This window comes from Eumetopias jubatus, unplaced genomic scaffold (assembly GCF_037043125.1).
Source record: "Eumetopias jubatus isolate StellerSeaLion01/CBP00866 unplaced genomic scaffold, mEumJub1_p1.0 scaffold_1, whole genome shotgun sequence".
In the NCBI taxonomy this organism is placed as follows: domain Eukaryota; kingdom Metazoa; phylum Chordata; class Mammalia; order Carnivora; family Otariidae; genus Eumetopias; species Eumetopias jubatus.
The window spans coordinates 212,631,949-212,650,639 of NW_028274807.1; the positions used below are offsets into that span (position 1 = coordinate 212,631,949).

At 53.3% G+C, this 18,691-nt stretch overlaps 3 protein-coding genes and 1 long non-coding RNA gene across 15 annotated transcripts; 3 read left to right on the top strand and 1 right to left on the bottom strand.

Moving 5' to 3' along the window:
* Window positions 1-1,629: 1,629 nt before the first annotated feature.
* On the bottom strand, window positions 1,630-17,358 carry LOC114200811 (uncharacterized). Of its 6 annotated transcripts, none has more exons than XR_015766611.1 (5): window positions 17,042-17,358; window positions 8,960-9,043; window positions 6,731-8,513; window positions 4,080-4,253; window positions 1,630-2,409 (listed from the first exon to the last, which is right to left on the bottom strand). It is a non-coding gene; the product is annotated as an uncharacterized LOC114200811 (long non-coding RNA). The 6 variants fall into 6 exon arrangements; XR_015766609.1 differs by having other exon boundaries at window positions 6,731-7,850; window positions 8,121-9,043; XR_015766612.1 differs by having other exon boundaries at window positions 1,630-2,012; window positions 2,268-2,409; window positions 6,731-9,043.
* Window positions 6,438-7,875, top strand: RETN (resistin). Of its 2 annotated transcripts, XM_028093123.2 has the most exons (4): window positions 6,438-6,585; window positions 6,755-6,882; window positions 7,257-7,334; window positions 7,614-7,871. In XM_028093123.2, exons 2-4 carry the CDS (start codon window positions 6,765-6,767, stop codon window positions 7,748-7,750), a joined length of 333 nt encoding a protein of 110 aa, XP_027948924.1. In that variant the 5' UTR covers window positions 6,438-6,585; window positions 6,755-6,764; the 3' UTR covers window positions 7,751-7,871. The 2 variants fall into 2 exon arrangements, with proteins under 2 accessions (XP_027948924.1, XP_087873686.1); XM_088017560.1 differs by lacking the exon at window positions 6,438-6,585 and having other exon boundaries at window positions 7,614-7,875.
* On the top strand, window positions 12,797-15,628 carry MCEMP1 (mast cell expressed membrane protein 1). The gene is made up of 7 exons (XM_028093117.2): window positions 12,797-13,097; window positions 13,417-13,557; window positions 14,105-14,233; window positions 14,462-14,512; window positions 14,602-14,748; window positions 15,048-15,113; window positions 15,219-15,628. Coding segments are annotated over exons 1-7 (630 nt in total). The 5' UTR covers window positions 12,797-13,003; the 3' UTR covers window positions 15,221-15,628.
* TRAPPC5 (trafficking protein particle complex subunit 5) lies at window positions 16,510-18,667 on the top strand. Of its 6 annotated transcripts, none has more exons than XM_028093122.2 (2): window positions 16,510-16,611; window positions 18,040-18,667. In XM_028093122.2, the coding sequence occupies exon 2, from the start codon at window positions 18,055-18,057 to the stop codon at window positions 18,619-18,621; it is 567 nt and encodes a 188-aa protein (XP_027948923.1). In that variant the 5' UTR covers window positions 16,510-16,611; window positions 18,040-18,054; the 3' UTR covers window positions 18,622-18,667. The 6 variants fall into 6 exon arrangements, with proteins under 6 accessions (XP_027948923.1, XP_087873681.1, XP_027948921.1 ...); XM_088017555.1 differs by having other exon boundaries at window positions 16,511-16,608; XM_028093120.2 differs by having other exon boundaries at window positions 16,547-16,762.
* The last annotated feature ends 24 nt before the right edge of the window (window positions 18,668-18,691 follow it).

Consider the following 18,691-nt stretch of genomic DNA (forward strand, 5'->3'; position numbering starts at 1 on the left):
CAACTTTCAGATATACAGTCCAGTCGTGTTAACTGTAATCACCCCAGAGTACATTAGGTTCCCCAGAACTTATGCATCGTCTAGCTGGAAGTTTGGACCTTTGGACAACCTTCCTGTATTTCTCCACTCCGCCCCCTGGCAAGCACTGGTCTGTTCCCTGTTTCTATGAGGTTTTTGGGTGGTTTTGTTTTTTTTAAAGATTTTATTTATTTATATTAGAGAGAGAGAGCAGAGGTGGGGCAGAACGAGAGGGAGAAGGAGTCTCAAGCAGACTCTGAGCTGAGCGTGGCGCCCAATGCTGAATTCTAACCCAGGACCCTGAGATCATGACCCGAGCCAAAACTAACAGTCGGCTGCTCAATTGACTGTGATACCTGGGCACCCCGGGTTTTTTTTAATTAGTTAGTTAATTAATTAGTTAATCTCTACACCCAGCGTGGGGCTTGAACTTACGACCCCAAGATGAAGAGTCACATGCTCTTCCAACTGAGCTGGCCAGGCACCCTGAATTTGTTTGTTTGTTTGTTTAAGATTGATACGTGGAATCTAAAAAAAGCCAGGGTGGCACCTGGGTGGCTCAGTTAAGCTTCTGCCTTCAGCTCAGGTCATGATCCTGGGGTCCTGAGATCAAGTCCTGCTCTGCGGGGAGCCTGCTGCTCCTTCTGCCTCTCCCCTTGCTCGTCCTCAATCTCTCAAATAAATAAATAAAAATCTTAAAAAAAAAATTTAAAAAATCAAAAAGCCAGGCTGGGTGGAAGGAGTTTCCACAAAACTCTTTCCCGCCCCCCTTTACTTTGCCCTCCGTGCATCCTCACCCTGGTCCATGTACTGCTCACCCCAGGGTTTGGGGGAGAAAATGCCTTGGTTAAAAGGGAAGACTTTGGCGTTGGACAAATCTGGGTGAAATCTCCCCTTTGAGAGTGAGCCAACCATACCCAGTGTCAGTTTTCCCACCCGTAAAACAGCACCCAGCCATTTGGGGAATTGGGGAGATGGTGCTGGGAGAGCGCTGGGGCCTGTGGTGGAGGCCGGGGTGTGGGGGAGGCTCAGTTTTACCCCAGGAAGCCAGATTCCACCCCCATCCCCTTTTATTCACAGTTCCTCAGTTGGTGGGGAGGGTCCCCCGGTCCCCCCCCCATTTCTTGGTTACTCCCTGTGAGTAGGAATACCCGGGAACATTTCTTTTATAAATTTCTGTATTCTTTGAATTCCTTTTTAAATAGGAACATTTTTTAAAAATTTTTATTTATTTATTTGAGAGACAGAGCTAGCCAGAGACAGCACGAGCAGGGAGGAGAGGGAGAGGCAGGCTACCCGCCGAGCTCATGTGGGGCTCGATCCCAGGACCCTAGGACTACAGCCTGGGCCGAAGGCAGATGCTTAACCAACTGAGCTACCCAGGTGCTCCAAAATGTCCCTGGGGCACCTGGATGGCTCAGTCGGTTAAGCATCTGCCTTCAACTCAGTCTGTGATCCCAGGGTCCTGGGATCGACCCTGCTTCTCCCTCTGCTCCTCCCCTCCCCGCCCCAATGCTTTCTCTCTCTCAAATAAATAAATGAAATCTTAAAAAAAAATAGGGACATTTTATTTCTGTCATTTCTTTAACAGAAAAAGAAAAGCTATAGGAATATTCTCAAAACAATGTTGCTTTTATTCTTTTTCTTTCTTCTTATTTTTTAAAGCTGGGACAGTGCTGTGGTCATCCAGGGAGTGCCCCCCACATACACACACTTCTTGGGGCTGAAAGGTGCAGATCCTTGAGACAGACCATCAGGGTTCAAATCCCAGCTCCTCCACCAACTTGCTGTGTGACCCCAGACAAGTCATTTAGCCTCTCTGGGCCTCAGCAGCTCCTCTTGTAGATAATAATCATCTCTACCTGACCGGCTGGTGGTCATATGTATAAATTGCTCAACAAACAGTAGATATGATCATCTCAGGGCACCCCAAGGAGCCGCCAAGTGAAAGATATTCTGTAAGGGGTCCAGAGGCTCAAGGAACCCAGGCACACCTAGAGACGAGAGTGGGTCTACTGCAAAGGAGAATCTCAGGTGGTTAACACTGGAAATCTCCATGCTCTTTACCACCCAACATTCAGGCTCTCACTGTTCCTTGCCCCAAGGCACAACCTGGTCCCCTCAGGTCTTGCTGTCATCTCCCCACCTCTGCAGCTGGTAGTTAGCTGCTCAGACTCCCCTTCTGCCAGACAGGACCCCCTACCCCGACCCCCTGGGTCAGAAGCGTTTCTAAATGAAGCCAGGCTCACCAGCTCTTGCTTAAGAAAGCGGGCAGGGTTCCAGGGCTCTTGCTTTTCTTTTCTGTCGTTGATGTGGAACAGGAAGCAAATGATTCCTGATTCGGCCGAGCCCCCTGTCATCTCGTCTGTCAACAGGACAGCAAGTTGATATCTAGCAAGGCAAGTAACTCCGGTTACTTCTGGAGGTCAGTTTCCAGGCCCTCCTGGTTCATAATAACCCTTCAAGGACAGAAGTACACTAATAGGCAAGAACAAGCTGGTAACAGTTGTGAATATTCACAAGGTCTGCAGGTCCACATGGGAAGACGGGTGGTATGGAGCCGAAAAATCCTCTCTCTGTGGCTTCAGGACACAGTTTAAAACCCTTAAGATCTTTTGGGACCTCTTTTATTTCCCCAACTATCACTTAAGTTATAAGTACTGGGTGGTGACAATCACACGACTCTATGCATTTGTCAAAACTCATAGAACTCAGTAAAAAGAGTGAATTTTACTTTATGTAAATGACACCTTATGTTTTTAAAAAGACAATACTTGGGAGGTGCCTGGGTGGCTCAGTCAGCTGAGCAGCCGACTCTTGATTTTGGCTCAGGTCATGATCTCAGGGTCCTGGGATGGAGCCCCGTGTCGGCCCCTGTGCTGGGCGTGGAGCCTGCCTAAGATTCTTTCTCTCCTTCTCCCTCTGCCCCTCCCTCCCCCTCACATGCATGCATGTGCTCTCTCTCTTTCTCTCTAAAAAACAAAACAAAACAAAAACAAAAAACTAAAAAGACAATACTTGGGAAAAACAAAACATTCATGCAGCATGCAGGCATGTACATTTGTCAAAATACATCCAACTGAACACTTTAGGTGCATTTTATTTAACAAAAATTATACCTCAATAAAATTGATTGTAAAAGACAGTGACTGCCCAATTGTATGCTTTATTATTTTATTTTATTTTTTAAAAGATTTTATTTACTTATTTGAGAGAGAGATAGCGAGAGAGCATGCACGAGCAGGGAGGAGAGGGAGAAGCATGCTCCGTGCGAGCAGGGAGCCCGATGCGGGGCTCGATCCCGGGACTCCAGGATCATGACCTGAGCCAAAGGCAGAGGCTTAGCCAACTAAGCCACCCAGGTGCCCCACTATTGTACGTTTTAAAGACCTGGCTCTGAAATTTTATTTGATAGCATTTGATGCAAAATTGAGGCCACTAGACCTCAGTGTCACTGATAGAAATCAGGGGGAATAAAAATATATTTTTTTTAAGTTTATTTTTTTTTTAGGCATCTCTATACCCAGGGTGGAGCTCGAACTCACGGCCCTGAGATCAAGCATGGCATGCTCTTCCAAATGAGCCAGCCAGGTGCCCCTAAAATATTTTATTTTCTTCAAAGAGAATGAAAGGGCATGTAGCCCTTTCCTGCTACTTAACCAAGGGTTTTCAAACTAAGTCCCCAGGGAATCCTAGGGGTTCCACACACACCCCCTGCTTTTCACCTGACCTGTAGTCAGAGCTGCCCGCTTCTGTGCCCCTCAAAAGCTTTTATCTGAAAAGTTCTGAGACTAAAGGGTTTGAAGGATCAGAGCTCTTAACAAAATGACTCTTGCTGTGTCCCAAACTACCTTGTATCCAAGCTGTGTCTGGGGGTCTTCAAGGAAGGGAGCCTGCAAAATTTATTAATGCCAACCAGGCTCTCTGCCTTCCTGCCCACTGGTTTTCTTTCAGTTCCTCAAAGCTGGTGCACGCTGTCCTTCCCCAGGGCCTTGGGACAAGCAGTTCCTTCCACCCAGAATGCCCTCCCTGACTGGTTCTCCTGCTTAACTCTTGCTCACCCTCCACCTTCCGCTCGGCCATCTCTTCCTCCATAAAACCTCCCTGGAATCTTCCACCGGGGGCCACATTCTTCTGCCAGAAGTTCTCCCAGAATTCAGTTCCTCTCCTCTGGGGCAGAGATGACTGGTGGAGTGTGAGGCTAATTGAGCTCTTTCTTGGTGTCTGTCTTCCTCCTACAGACAGGGCAAGGTGCGTGAGGGCTGGGGGGTCCCCTTGCTCCCCACTGCATGCACGATGCATAGCATCACATCTGGCGCAAGTAAGTGCTCAAGAAATATTGCCTACACTTTGGCCTGTGTACACGGTTGTATTTACATAGGGATTTCACACACACGTCACTGAAATAGAGTATGTGTAAAGAAAAGTGTGCAGATGTAAGCGTATGCTCAAATTTTCACTAGCTTCCCATTTTCCCTCACTCCCCAGGGAAGTTCCATCCTCATCTCCAACAGCATAGATTAGTTGTGCTTTTTTTTTTTTTTTGAGAGAGAGAGAGAGAGAGCAGGTGTGTGTGTGTGTGTGTGTGTATGTGTGTGTGTGTGGAGTGGGGAGAGGGGAGGTGCAGAGGGAGAGGGAGAGAGAGATTCCCAAGCAGGCTCCACACCCAGCATGAAGCCGGACACAGGACTCGATCTCAGGGCCCTGAGATCATGACCTGAGCGAAAATCAAGAGTTGGATGGTCGATTGACTGAGGCACCCAGGCACCCTGCCCTGGTCCTTTGTGCGGTATGTTCTTTTCTTTTCTGTGTCTGGGTTCTTTTGCTCACAGTTATGTTTTGTGAGATTCATCCAGACTGTTGCATGTAGCCGCAATTCATATATTGTGATCTCTCATTCACACTCATTGCTATTGACCAGGAATGGACAATTTTTTTTTTTTCTGTAAAGGGCCAGATGGTAGCCGGGTTCACCTTTACAGGGCATAGTCTCTGTCACTGACCTGGGAAAGCAACCTCAGACAATCTATTAAAAAAGTAGGCATGGTTATGCTCCAAGAACACTTATAAATAACTGGGATTTCAATTTCATGTACTTTTCATATGTCACTGTTAAATTTTTTTTCCAATGATTTAAAAGTGTACAAACTTTTTGGCAACTCCTCGAAAAGTTAAGCACAGAATTGTCATATGATCCAGCAATCCCACTCCTGGATATATACCCAAGGGAACTGAAAGCAGGGACTCAGAGATGCTCAGAGATGCTCATACATTCCAAGGTTTACAGGGGCATCGTTGACAAGAGATGGAAACAACAAAGTAAGTTGCAACTAACAGATGAATGGATAAACAAAATGTGGTGTGTCCCTACAGTGAAATATTCGCCATAAAAAGGAATAAAGTTCTGCCCCATGCCACAACATGGATGAAGCTTGAAAACACTTATGCTAAGTGAAAGAATACAGACACAAAAGGATAAGTATTGTGTGATTCCACTTACTTGAGGTGTGAACAGGCAAAGTCATAGAGACAGAAAGTAGATGGTGGGAGCCAGGGGGTCTGGCAAAGGGGGATAGGGAGTTAGTGTTTCGTGGGGACAGAGCTTCAGTTTGGGAAGATGAGAAAGTTCTGGAGATGGTTGGTGGGGACGGTTGCACAACAATGTGAGAGTACTTCATGCCACTGGACCCTACACTTAAAAAATGGCTAAAATGGGGCACCTGGGTGGCTCAGCCAATTAAGTGTCTGCCTTCGGCTCAGGTCATGATCCCGGGGTTCCAGGATCGAGCCCTGCATCGGGCTCTGCGCTCAGTGGAAAGTCTGCTTCTCCCTCTGCCCTGCCCCACCCCTTGCTATCTCTCTCTGTCCATCCCAAATAAATAAATAAAATCTTTTTAAGAAATGGTTAAAATGATAAGTTTAATGTGAAATATATTTTGCCACAATTTTAAAAATCCGTTTGTATTAAAAACAAAAACCAAAAAAAAAAAAAAAACACCCAAAATGTAAAAACCATTCTTAGCTCATGGGTTGCACAGAAATAGACAGTGGGCCAGATTTGTCCCATGCGCTGCAAGTTTGCCACCATCTGTTACAGATTGTTCCACTGAAGGAAAAAAGAAAACATGATTTCATCCATTCTATTGTTGAGAGGCATTTGGGTATGAACATGGTATGCAGTTCTCACTGCATATTTATTTATTTTGGGGGAGGGTTATTTTGTTCATGCTTATGTTCCCCACCCCTGCATGCAAACTCCTATTTCTTTGCCTGTCCATGGGACAGGGGCTTCTGGAATCATCCCCCAGGACTACCTCCTGAGAAGGGTGGGCTCTTGAATGGGGGAAACTGTAGCAGGGAAGGGGGCGGGCATAGCTTCCTACCCCTGGGCCCTTAGTCTGCCCTGGGGGCTTCCTCTTGGTCCCGGATGTGGGAGGGGAGGCCCAGGGAGCCAAGACACTCAGCCAAGACTGGAAGCTCCACATCCGGCAGAAGCCTTAAAGAGGGAGATGTGGCAGGGGCATGAAATCAGTGCCCGAGCTTTGGCCTGCTGAGTACGTCCTGAGGGTAAGTGACAGCTGCCCCTGCTCAGCCCAGAACCCCAGCCCGAGGGGGCCTTGGCAAAGCTGGGATGCCAGCCCTGTTCCCCCCCAGGATTCCATATCCCACCTGCTCTGGAGGCTTGACCCTCCCCAGAGGAGAAGGGACTGACCTGGCTGTCGGTTCTGTCTTGCAGCACCTGCAGGATGAAGGCTCTTGCCCCCCTCCTCCTCCCTGTCCTGGGGCTGCTGGGGTGTGGCAAGTCTCTGTGTCCAGTGGATGAAGCCATCAATGAGAAGATCCAGGATGGCACCAGATCCTTAAGTGAGGACCCTCACTTCCAACCTCAGCAGGGGCCTCAGAGGGGGCCCTCTAATTCCCGAGATGGAGCAGCCATCAATTCTGCCCCAACCAGAACCAAACCTCCACCCCAAACCCAAGCCAACCCCAGCCCCCATCCAGCTCCATCTTTGGCAGAAGCTCCAAATCCTCCTTCCTCCACAACCCCTATCTCAAGACAGAACCTGGGAGGTGATGAGCTTCCCATCTCATGGCTCTCCACCAGGGCCTGGCCCACCTGGGCCTTCCTCAGAAGAGTTTTCTTGACCACCTGCCTATCTCCAAACCACCAGGGCCAGGGCCACATGAGAACAGGGGCAGCTTGGTCTCACAGCTTCCTTCTCTCCTCCCCCCCGCAGTTCTTGAGACAATGAGGAACTTTGGCCTGAGCTGCCGGAGCGTCACCTCCAGGGGGGACCTGGCCACCTGCCCTGCAGGTGAGTACTGAAGTCCTTTTCCAGGCTCTCGCTTCTGTTCCAGCACCCAGGAACCCCTCCCCCTAAATCCAGCCTCTATTTCTTGAGTCAACTTCCCCAGGATCCTGGTCTGCGGCCCCAGCCTTCTCCCCGCCCCAGCTCCGGGACAGCTTGGGACACAGCCGCCCACGCAATCCGGCTCCCATTCATTCCCCGGTGTTGGAGCCCGCGGCTTCCCCCCGGACCCCCTGGCGGGTAGCCTCCCGCCCGGGTCCAGACTCCCTCCGCTCCGGCCCACAGGCTTCGCCGTCACCGCCTGCACCTGTGGCTCCGCCTGTGGCTCGTGGGACGTGCGCGCCGAGACCACATGCCACTGCCAGTGCGCGGGCATGGACTGGACCGGAGCTCGCTGTTGCCGCGTGCAGACCACCGCCTGAGGTCCCCGGGGTCACGGTGCCGGCTGGGGGGCGTGGCCAGGCCTCGAGGGGACGGGGTCAGGCCTCTGACGGGGCGTGGCCAGGCCTCGGAGGGGCGGGGCTGGAAATAAACCCTGAGAAGGTGAGGGTCGGGGCGCGGCGCTGTCTTTTGTGGGGGGTGGGAGACTGAGCTGGCGTCTCCCGAAAAGAGCCGGGCACGCAGACGCTGGAGGGAGGCGGTGGCCGGGCCGCCCGTGACTTTCCTCTGCCCATCCCTCTCCTCCCATGTTGTGCCCCCCTCCCCATCTCCGAGAACAAGGCCTCTACTTCCTCTGAGGACACTCACACCCAAGAATCATGGCCTCCTTCAGGAGGGGGAAGTGCGTGTTACCTTTAAGGCCACCTTGACGGTCACCCTCGGGTCTCTGGCCTTCCAGGAAATCGCTGGGTCATTCTGTCCCAGCCCCTACAATGAGGCTTCATTCGGGGTCTGGGTCTGGATGGGACAGGGACCCCCGCCCCCCCCCACTCTGCATACACTTCAGGGCCCCAAGCCTCCAGAAGCCCCAGGGTCAAGGTGGACGCCTGGGTCATCTCTCAGCCCAGAGCCCTCAGCTGAGATCCCTCACTCCCCAACCTCATGGAGGGGCCTGCAGGGCACAGGCAAAGCTGGGTCGTGGACAGGAAGGAATCTTCACAGGAGCAAGCTGAGAACTCTTACCTGAGGCCACGAACCACAAGTTTACGTTTTCACACATGCAGCGCAGTTTTGAGTAGTTACAACCTGCAGTACACAGGGGTACATACGCCCTCATGGACACTTGAATATGAAAACGCAGGGCAGGGTACTTGTTTGCCCTTTGGTGTATTCCTGGCACTCAGAAGAGAGCATACCACATAGTAGGTGTTCAGGAAATGTCTGCTGAATAAATAACCACCTACACACGTGGACACACCATCCAGGTGCACACACTACATGTACACACACGGTACACAACCCAGTTACTATGGTCACACAGGGACACACCATGGCCACAGACACATACATGGGCACAAGAAAGGACCACTGGAACACACAGGCACGGCCATGGAAGGAGGAACATAGACACGTAGATGTGTAAACCTTGGACAGAGTCTCTTGCTTCTGACATCAAGTCCCCATCCCCGCCTGGACGACATCAGTCCCCATCTGAATTCTGACCTGGAAGACGAGTCACCTGCAACACTTACACAGCTTCCTGGGGGCACAGATCCAGGTGATTCAGGGTCCAGTTCCCTGGGAATCCTAACCCAGGGGTCTTAAAAATCCAGCCCCTGCGAGATGCAGACACAGATTTCAGAACACTTGGTGCCCAGTCTTGAAAGGGACCCCAGACTCAAATGTCCCAGCCCCCAGGAGCTGGAGAACAGGTGATGGGGTGGCATCCTGGTTTTCAAGATGTTTTGGACTCTCCTGCAGGGAGGCAGTGGCGGGGGGGTGGGCGCCCGTGACTTTCTTCTGCCCATCCCTCTCCTCCCATGTTATGCCCCCATCTCTGCCACCCACCCCCTATGATGGCACAGCCCCCTGTCTGATTCCGGTAGCCATGAGCTGAGATCACAGACTCTCCTCTTGCCCCTGGAGCCCACCCATACCCCAATCCAGAGATTCCCCTCCTAAATCCTCCCTCCTAACCCCATGTGGCCATGGGGTTGAGGTGGGACCACTGAGTCAGAAGTGTGTTGAGGAGCAGAGAGGGTGGGTCTAGAACCTTGCCTGTCCCACCCCCTCACTGATGTGGAGGGGGGGTGCACTCCTTTGTCCCCAGACTGATTGGAATGCCTCTTTATCTCCAAGTCCCATTCAATTATCCCCCTATGTCTGGACCCCAAAAAGTCCTCTTCAGAGTCCTCAATTCCAGCACAGTCATTCTCCTGTCCCAGAGCGCAGACTTGGATAGGCAAGCCCCCTTCTCAAGCCTCCATTTTCTCACTTGCCAACCGCCCAGCCCCCCTGAGGTAGCCAAGAGTTTTTCAGTTGCAAGCACCACAAACCCCACTGCAAGTTAGCTTGAGCAAAAGTAAAAGGAAGTTTCTGGGGGCACCTGGCTGGCTCAGTCAGTGGGGCATGCAACTCTTGATCTCGGGGTGTGAGTTTGAGCCCCATGTTGGGTGTAGAGATGACTTAAAAATAAAATCTTTAAAAAAGAAAAAAAAAGAGGAAGTTTCTGGATATGTAACTGAGAAGCCCAGGGTTAAAGATTCACTTATTTTTTTTAAATTTTTTTTATTTTTAAAGATTTTATTTATTTATTCAACAGATAGAGAGACAGCACAAGCAGGCAGAGTGGCAGGCAGAGGGAGAGGGAGAAGCAGGCTCTCCGCCGAGCAGGGAGCCGGACGCGGGGCTCGATCCCAGGACCATGGGATCATGACCTGAGCCAAAGGCAGCCGCCTAACCGACTGAGCCACCCAGGTGCCCCTCGCTTATTTATTTTAGAGAGAGAGAGAGTGGGGTGGGGAGGGGCAGAGGGGGCAGAGGGAGAGGAAGAGAGAGTCTACACTCAGCACAGAGCCTGATGCAGGGTTCAATCTCACAACTCTGAGATCACGGACCTGAGTCGAAACCAAGAGTTGGACTCTTAACCAACTGCACCAAGAGGCCCAGGGTTAGAATGACAGATTCAAGTATGGGTGGATCTAGCCCTCAAATGACGTCTCCAGGATCCGACTCCCTCTCAGGTCTGCTCTCCTCAATGCTGGCTTCTCTCTCAAGCAAGTTCTCCCCCATCACAGCTCCAAGGTTACATTTTCCCAGTCTGAGAGCCCCAGTGGAGAGAGAGAGAGAGAGGAAAAAAAAAGAGGAAATGCCTTTTTTCCTGGTTAATGCCCCAAAAGTCGCAGTCCTGAGTTTCATTGGCTGAATCTGGCTCATGTGCCCACCCCTGTGCCAAATCTTAGACTCTGATTGCCTGGGCCTGGATCATGTACCCACTCTAAACCAATCACTGGTTTATGGTTAGCTGTCCTGGAGACGCATATTCTTTCTTAAAAGAAAATTGAGACTGTTACCCCTAAGACAGCGGCTGGTCGAGAAGCCTCACAGAGCCCTCTCAAGCCACTGTGATTGCTCACGGGCCTCCAGTTTCACAACTGCTATTTTGTCCAGAGGGCTGGATGCAGCCTGGTCTTCGCTTCAACCGACCTACAGAAATGTGAAATGCTGTGGCCCCACCCCCTGCACCTGTCCATCACAGCAGAGCCAGCTGCCCATTGTTCCGTCTCCTCTGTGACCGTTACATCAGGAGAGGGTCGAATCTCTCAATTGCGGACTTCTTTCTAAAATCAGAGAAAGGGGGCGCCTGGGTGGCTCAGTTGGTTAAGCGACTGCCTTCGGCTCAGGTCATGATCCTGGAGTCCCGGGATCGAGTCCCGCATCGGGCTCCCCGCTCAGCAAGGAGTCTGCTTCTCCCTCTGACTCTCCCCCCTCTCACGTGCACTCTCTCTCAAATAAACAAAATCTTAAAAAAAAAAAAATCAGAGAGAGGAGTTGACATCAAAACACTGTTAAAGCAAGCAGTCATCCTTGAGCCGACAAGGTCGGCAATAGTTTAGAAAACAGAGCATTATTCTCATCAAAACTTGGGGGACCATTCCAAAGTTATCTCAAATTTAATCATACATTTAAAAGCTAAAACATAGAAAGTCTTTTTAAAGGGCGCCCGGGTGGCTCAGTCAGTTAAGCGTCTGCCTTCAGCTCAGGTCATGATCCGAGGGTCCGGGGACCCAGCCCAGCAGGGGCTCCCCACTGAGCAGGGAGCCTGCTTCTTCTCCCTCTGCCGCTTCCCCTCCATCATCTCTCGCTTATGCTCTATCTCTCTGTCAAATAAATAAATAAAATCTTTTTTAAAAAGTCTTTTTAATTATCTTTTACTTATTTTTTCCAAAGGGAGAGAACCACAATGGTCTAGACCAGCGTTGTCCAATATGACAGCCACCAAACACTTGAAATGTCCCGTGAGTGTAAATCACGTTTGATTTTTGAAGATTTAGTACCAAAAAAAGGTACTATATCTCAATTTTTTAGTATCGTCTACACGCTGAAGTGATAATTTTGAGGGTATATTATGCTAAATAAGATGCATGATTAAAATTAACTTAGCCTGTCCCTTTTCGTCTTTTGAAGGTGGTTGCTAGAAATTTTTAAATTAAAGATGTGGTTTACATTATATTTCTACCAGAAGGCACTGTTCTAAACTTAAAGAGAGAATTCCCTACAAACTTTGTCTCATTTTTATCTCCAGTTTTCAAGGTCACAGACACAAAGAGAGCTTGAAGACATCTAGACAGAGAGCAGACATGTGAATGCATGAATATGGATATTTCTCTGGGGCAAACACGTGTAGAAGCCTGCCAGTGGGCAAGCCATGTGAATACGTGAGCAGATGTATCACGGTTTCCGGGAGTGTGCATGAGTGTGGGTAGGTGAGCAGATGCGTGGGTGAGAGTGAGTGTTTCCAAGTGTTTCTCTGTCTGGGGACCCAGGGAGAGGGGACATCATGTCCAGGGTTAGGTCAAGGCATGCATCTGGCTCTGTCCCAGATATGGGTGGAGCTCAAGTGGTTGGCCCCCTTACCTCACATCCGTTCCTTTCCTCCATGGGGTCTTAAAGAAGTAGAATTTCTTGGGGTGGAGCTGAGGGGTAGGACTGGGGCGGGGAGTAGGAAGATGTGGGAGACCTAGAAATCCTGCCTCCAAAGCCCAGATACCTCAAACCTAAAGGGTGGGACTCCCAGGGGCCTAGATTCTCTCCTGAGAGGGGCAGGGGACAATGTTCATTTGGGTAGACACATACAGAGCTTGTGTCCTTTTGTGTCTGTTTGCGACCATCCTTTAAAGTTTTTAAAATTTATTTATATTGAGTATAATTGACTTATAACATTGTGCATGTTTGAGGTGTACAGGTGTTGATTTGAGACATTTGTACATTGCAACATGATGACCGCCATAGCATTAGCTAACAGTTCTGTTGCTGGTTCCTGATCATGCTGGTTCCTGTCTCTGGGTCTGTGGGCTTCTCTGCTTGGCCCTCCGTGAGACCGCTGGTCTCCTAAGACTCTCTTGATCTGGGGGGTGGGGTGTGGGGAGGATGCCCCAGGGCTGGAGGGTCCTGGGTCACTGAAAAGAGGAGATTGACCTCTCCTCCTCCTCCCCCCAACCCAGAGATTTCCTCATCTGCCACGACACCTTCCGGCGGGTGGGGATGTGTGTGGGCAAACTGGCCGACTAGGAACCATGGAGTCTGAGGAAATCTACATGAAGCAGGAGGTCAAGATGCAGGCAGCAGCCTTCAAAGACAAGAAACAGAGGGCCCCAGCCAATAAGGAAGGTTAGGCACCTCGAGGTGGGGAGGGGAGAGGTCAGGTGGGAGAGATTGGGATGGGAGAGATAAGGGGTTGAAAGTGGGGTCACAGGGCTCATTCCCCCACCCCTAAATGTATGTGTGCATGTGTATCCCCCAAATGCTCATGCACACCTTCTCCACCCAACCAAGAAGCAGGTCTTGTTTTCCCCATTCCTTATCTGTTATCCCCAGAGATTTGTTGTGTGCAGGGGTTTGGTGAGCCAAGATCTCTGAGCCCCCTTCCTACCCCCACCCCCGCCCCAGAGCTCTGGGCAGGTTTCCACTCTCACTGACCCACCCACAGGTGCAGGTAACCCTGACTATGAGAATATCACCTTGACCTTCAGAAACCAGGAGAAGCTGAAGGGCAGCCATTCATCCCTCAAGAATCAGGGCAAGCAGCCATCTGCCAGCACACACTGCACAGCCTCGGGAGGGGCCCATGGTAGGGCATCATGGGAACCAGGAGCACCACGTGGAGGTCGGGGTCAGTGGTGTGGGGCGTGGTGACATCGGGGCATGTGTGTTACGGTCGAGGGCGGGGGGGTTAGCTTCGCAGGTGGGGATGATGATGTCGGTGGTGTTGGTGTTTGGTGGAAGTGTTGGTGAAAGTCTGGGTGATGGTGATGGTGGAGAGGTGACCACGTAGTGGATCAGGAGGGAACCACCTGGACAGAGCCCATGACAGTGCTGATGAGACCTGCTGCTGGGGACAATGCTAACAATGGTAGGCACTGATGTTGATGGGTGCTGGTGACAGCTACTGTTGACGTTGTGAGTGCTGGTAAAGGGGATGGTAAGGGCAGCATGATGATGACAGCATTAGGGACAACTGGTGGCTCTGGTCAGTGGGCATGTTGGTGGTCACAGTGGCTACGGCATTGGGAAGAGCGGGTGCAGGTGACAGAGTTTCTGACGGCGTTAGAGTCAGTCCAGATGGTTTGGGTGGTGGTGTTGGGCCCTGGAGGTCACCTGTCTTGCCTCTACCCCAGTCCCGACCCTGTCTAGGCCACCCTCAGAATCTGCCCAGGTCCCCTGTTGTCTGCACAGAGCCCTCACGATTCTGTACACCCTCCTCGCCCTGTCCTGCATCATCCTCTTGGCCTTGGTCCTGGCAAAGAGTGAGTAGGGTTTTTCGTTTCGGGGTTGTTGTTGTTTTTGTTTTTTGTTTTTTTTGGTGGGGGCTGGGGCAGCGTGGAGGGGGTCCTCAGGAGGTGGGCAGCCCAGTGTTTCCACCCTGTCTCCCCTCTCCCTCGTTCCCCTCCCTTCCCCCACCCTTGTTCCCAGGCCTACAGAACTGGGGGCACCTCAAGGTTTTTCCTGCCTCCCCTGCCCCTCCTCCTGAACAGATTCTGAGATGTCCCAGGAGTTGCTGGTCTTGAAAAGGGAGCTCTGGAATGGTGAGGGTGGGACCTGGGGGAGGCCCACGGGGTCGGGGTGGGGGTGAGGAGAGCAGTGGTGATACGGACATGCCCACTTCATGCCTCAGTCTCCGACTCGGTGCGGGAGTGTCAGGAGGAGCAGAACCGGGGCTGGAGCTCCATCCAGCAGCTCACCAGGGAGGCCAAGCAGGGCATTGACACGGTCAAGAGAAGTGTCCAGTTCGAGGGAGAGAAAATGAAGATGTTATTAACAGGTGCCATTGCAGACCTTCCTTCCCTGGGTGGAATTTGTCTCATGCTGGGGGCTGGGGAATTGGGGGAGGGGACAGCAGGGGTCCCATTCTCCCAGCACACGGTGGGGGGGGGTGTTTAGAAGCATGATGGATGTCACCCTCTGAGTCACTCAGGGGATATTTAAATGCTGCTAGGGACACCAAGTACGCGGGCTCCACAGCACCCCAGGCTGGGGGTTGGGCAGGGAGGAGGCTTCCGATAAACATGGGAGCCCTGTGTGAGACCCCACACCAGATTTCTCCTATCCTCCTGCCCCCAGACATGAGCCAAATCAAGAACAAGTTACAGGAAATCTCCAAGGCACTGGAGAAGAAGCCAAGCTCATGTAAGTTGGGACTGGGGAGGTGGATGAGGAGGGAGCTACAGACGTGGCCCCAGTTTCCCTCCTGGGGGAGGGATCTGCCTGACCTTGGGTCTCCATCCTGCCCAGAGACCTCAACAAATGAGAAGACATCGAAGGCCCAGCTACCCCTCCCAGTGAAGCTGTCCACGTGTGTGATCATGGTGTGTTGTGAGCCTAATGCATGACACAGTGGGTGGCTGTGTCAGCAAGGACCCCAAAGGTGTGTCAGTGTGAGTGTGGGTGTGGGCGACACGGGTAGCACTGTGAACACGTGTGAGTACCCTGCAGTATGTTGTGTATACGTGTGTCATGGCGGCGCTGTGTGTGGGGCACCCCGTGTATCACTATAATTGTGGGTGTTGCAGTGTGTGCCCTGTGCCGATGTGAGTGTGACTGATTATGCAAACGAGGGGCTTCGGAGCATGTACCCATGTATGTTCCTTTGTTTCTGCACTCACGGTTCTTGATTTGTGAAGATAAAGGCCTATGCAAAAGAATGTGGCTTTTAGATCTCATACTGGGAGCACCTGGGGGGCTTTGGGGACCTGGAGGGGGAGGGCCTGGCAAATGTTGGGGGATGGGGAAAGGCACACAGGGAGCCCGTGGACACGAGGTTGTGTGGGAATGAATGCCCCGAGTCGGTCTTCGGGTGTCCATGAACGTGTACCCAGGGAGTAACCCAGTCTCCGTGCCCAGGAGTGTGTGCCTGAGATGGACAGTGTCTCCCTATGTGCAGGTGGGCCCACAGATATATCTGAGCCCTTAAGCAGGTACCCACGGGTGTAACTGTGCTCCTCAGCGTATATGCCCACTGAGCGTGCAGCCGTGAGTGCACATGCCCCTAAGTGCCCTAGGCCCCTGGTTCGTGGATGCATGTCCCTTTTTTTTTTTTAAAGATTTTATTTTTTGACAGAGAGAGAGACAGCGAGAGACGGAACGCAAGCAGGGGGAGTGGGAGAGGGAGAAGCAGGCTTCCTGCGGAGCAGGGAGCCCGATGCGGGGCTCGATCCCAGGACTCTGGGATCATGACCTGAGCCGAAGGCAGACGCTTAAGGACTGAGCCACCCAGGCGCCCCAGATGCATGTCCCTTAAGAGAACATGTACCTGAGTAAACGCACGTGTCCCTAAGACAAGAGAATGTGTGTTTAAGGCATAGGTGTGCCTCTAGGACAAACAGACATGTGTGCCCCTCAGACAGACACGTGGGCCCATCGTCAAATGTGCGCCCCCAACCGGTGACCATCCGCGCTACCGTTTGTCTGAGAGCGAGCCAACCCAAGCGAGCCCGGCCCCCGGCCCCAGGGCCACACCCCTCGGTCGGGCGCCCCGAACACGCACGCCCCCTGGTGGCCGCTCTCTGGAATCTCCGCCAGAGCGCGCGCCCCGCCCACGAGCCCGTCCCGCCGCAGCGCCTGCGCACTCAAGGCCTTTTACGGCGCCGTAAAGCAACTCGGCCAAACCGACGGCCGCAGTAAGGTGGTGAGATTCCGCCCGCCCGCGACCCCTCTCCGCGCCGGGCCTTGTCTGCTGCGGGACCCCCCCCCCAGCCTCCCGCGCGCCTGGGGAATCCCTCGACGTCCGCGATCCCGGGTCTGTCCGCTTCGGCCCACGCAAAGGGTCCGTGAGGACGGTGGGTCCCTCCCCGGCCCCCTGTCGGGTCCACGCTGGCGCGGGGGTCTCGGGGCTCCGGCCTTTCCGCGGCTTAGCTTACTGGCTCCCATCGCAGCCCGGTGGGGGGGGAGGCAACACTCCCCCTCCCATCTCGCGCGCTGGGCCCTCCCCGTGTAGACGGATGCGCACCTGGGGGGCGTCTTGGAGCCCCTGGACTCCCCCCGCGCTGGTCTTCCCATTACTCACGCAGACCTCGTTGGGGGCAGTCCAGCATCCCCCGACCCCTCCGGCCTCTTACCCCTTCCTGCTCAGTGGGAACGGGGTTCTCAGCTCCTTCTCCCGACTCCACCCTTGGCAGCGGCTTCACACAAGAGTGGGCGAGGGTCGGCGAGGGGGAAGAGAGGGGACCCCCCCCCCATCCGCTCCTTCTTCCCACCCTCACCGCAGGTCAGCGTCGTGGCGGTCTCAGTGCTTGGTGCACTAGGATGGGAGGATCACAGCGCCCCCTCCTGGCTCCCCCAAACCCCGGGTCTCACAGTCCGCCTCCTCCACCTTATCTCTCACTGTCCCGCTACCTTTCTGGAGGGCACGGAGGTGGAGGGGTTCCCAGCGCCTTCTCGGCGGCCGCCTCCAGTCTTCCTTACAAACGAAAGCCCATCTGCATCTTCAAGGAGGCGTGCTTCGTGCATGCCAGATGGGCCCTATCAGAGCCCTTTCCTCCTGGCTTGTCCCATGTCTGTCGTCTGTCCGTCCCCCAAGCCCCACACCCTCCCGGCTGTTGGTCTTGACACACCCCACTCCCCTCTCTGGTTTCTTTGGCTTTCCGCAGAGGAGAGGCGGGGAAATTTTTTTCAACTGCAGGAAATCAGCGCTGTCGCTTCTGGAGGCTTGCGGGGGACAGTGCCCGAGAGACCTCTGACGGCCCCCCATCCCTGCCCCCTCCCCCATGCACTAGTTCTCTAGTTGCTCCCACAGGTGGCAGAGGGGGCACGAAGGAGCTTTTCAGTGGGAGCGATCAGCTGGAACTCGAAGGTTGGGATGGTTTCTGGTCCCCCCGCTTCCGGTCTCCTTTTCGTGTCCTCCTCGCCCAACCCTCTCCTCGGCAAAGGTGTAAAGCTACTTTCCCCATTTCCCTTTACTGGAGGAGGCGTGCTTTACGTGCAGGTGGCTGCCCCCTTTCCTTCCTCTCTTCTTTTCCTACATGGGAGGTCAGCGGTGGAGTACACAAAACGGGTGGAGCGGGGCAGTGCTCCTCCACGATCTCCCTCCCCTGACACGCGGTTCCTTGTGTCCCAGCAGCTCGGCGGCAGCATGGAGGCGCGCTTTACGCGCGGGAAGTCGGCGCTGCTGGAGCGCGCACTGGTGCGGCCCCGCACCGAGGTGAGCCTGAGCGCCTTCGCGCTGCTCTTCTCCGAGCTGGTGCAGCACTGCCAGAGCCGGGTCTTCTCAGTGGCCGAGCTGCAGGCGCGCCTGGCTGCCCTGGGCCGCCAGGTGGGCGCACGCGTTCTGGATGCGCTGGTGGCTCGCGAAAAGGGTGCCCGGCGCGAAACCAAGGTGCTGGGTGCCCTGCTCTTCGTCAAGGGCGCGGTGTGGAAGGCGCTGTTCGGCAAGGAGGCCGACAAGCTGGAGCAGGCCAACGATGACGCCCGCACCTTCTACATCATAGAGCGGGAACCGCTCATCAACACCTACATCTCTGTGCCCAAGGAGAACAGCACACTGAACTGTGCCAGCTTCACCGCGGGCATCGTGGAGGCTGTACTCACACACAGCGGCTTCCCTGCCAAGGTCACGGCGCACTGGCACAAGGGCACCACGCTCATGATCAAGTTTGAGGAGGCGGTCATAGCCCGAGACCGGGCCCTGGAGGGCCGCTGACCCCCCACGGGAGATAAAGAATGCAGAGAGTCGCCCCCTTCCCAAATGTGTCTTGTGTCTTGTGTGGGGG

What these genes read in the sequence shown, in the direction of transcription:
- RETN (XM_028093123.2), top strand. Translation starts at nt 6,765, where the DNA reads ATGAAGGCTCTTGCCCCCCTCCTCCTCCCTGTCCTGGGGCTGCTGGGG. An exon ending in GGATGGCACCAGATCCTTAA is followed by an intron (nt 6,883 to 7,256) that starts GTGAGGACCCTC and finishes TCCCCCCCGCAG; the next exon opens with TTCTTGAGACAATGAGGAAC. An exon ending in CCTGGCCACCTGCCCTGCAG is followed by an intron (nt 7,335 to 7,613) that starts GTGAGTACTGAA and finishes TCCGGCCCACAG; the next exon opens with GCTTCGCCGTCACCGCCTGC.
- MCEMP1 (XM_028093117.2), top strand. Translation starts at nt 13,004, where the DNA reads ATGGAGTCTGAGGAAATCTACATGAAGCAGGAGGTCAAGATGCAGGCA. An exon ending in AGCCTCGGGAGGGGCCCATG is followed by an intron (nt 13,558 to 14,104) that starts GTAGGGCATCAT and finishes CCTCTACCCCAG; the next exon opens with TCCCGACCCTGTCTAGGCCA. An exon ending in AATGAAGATGTTATTAACAG is followed by an intron (nt 14,749 to 15,047) that starts GTGCCATTGCAG and finishes TCCTGCCCCCAG; the next exon opens with ACATGAGCCAAATCAAGAAC.
- TRAPPC5 (XM_028093122.2), top strand. Translation starts at nt 18,055, where the DNA reads ATGGAGGCGCGCTTTACGCGCGGGAAGTCGGCGCTGCTGGAGCGCGCA.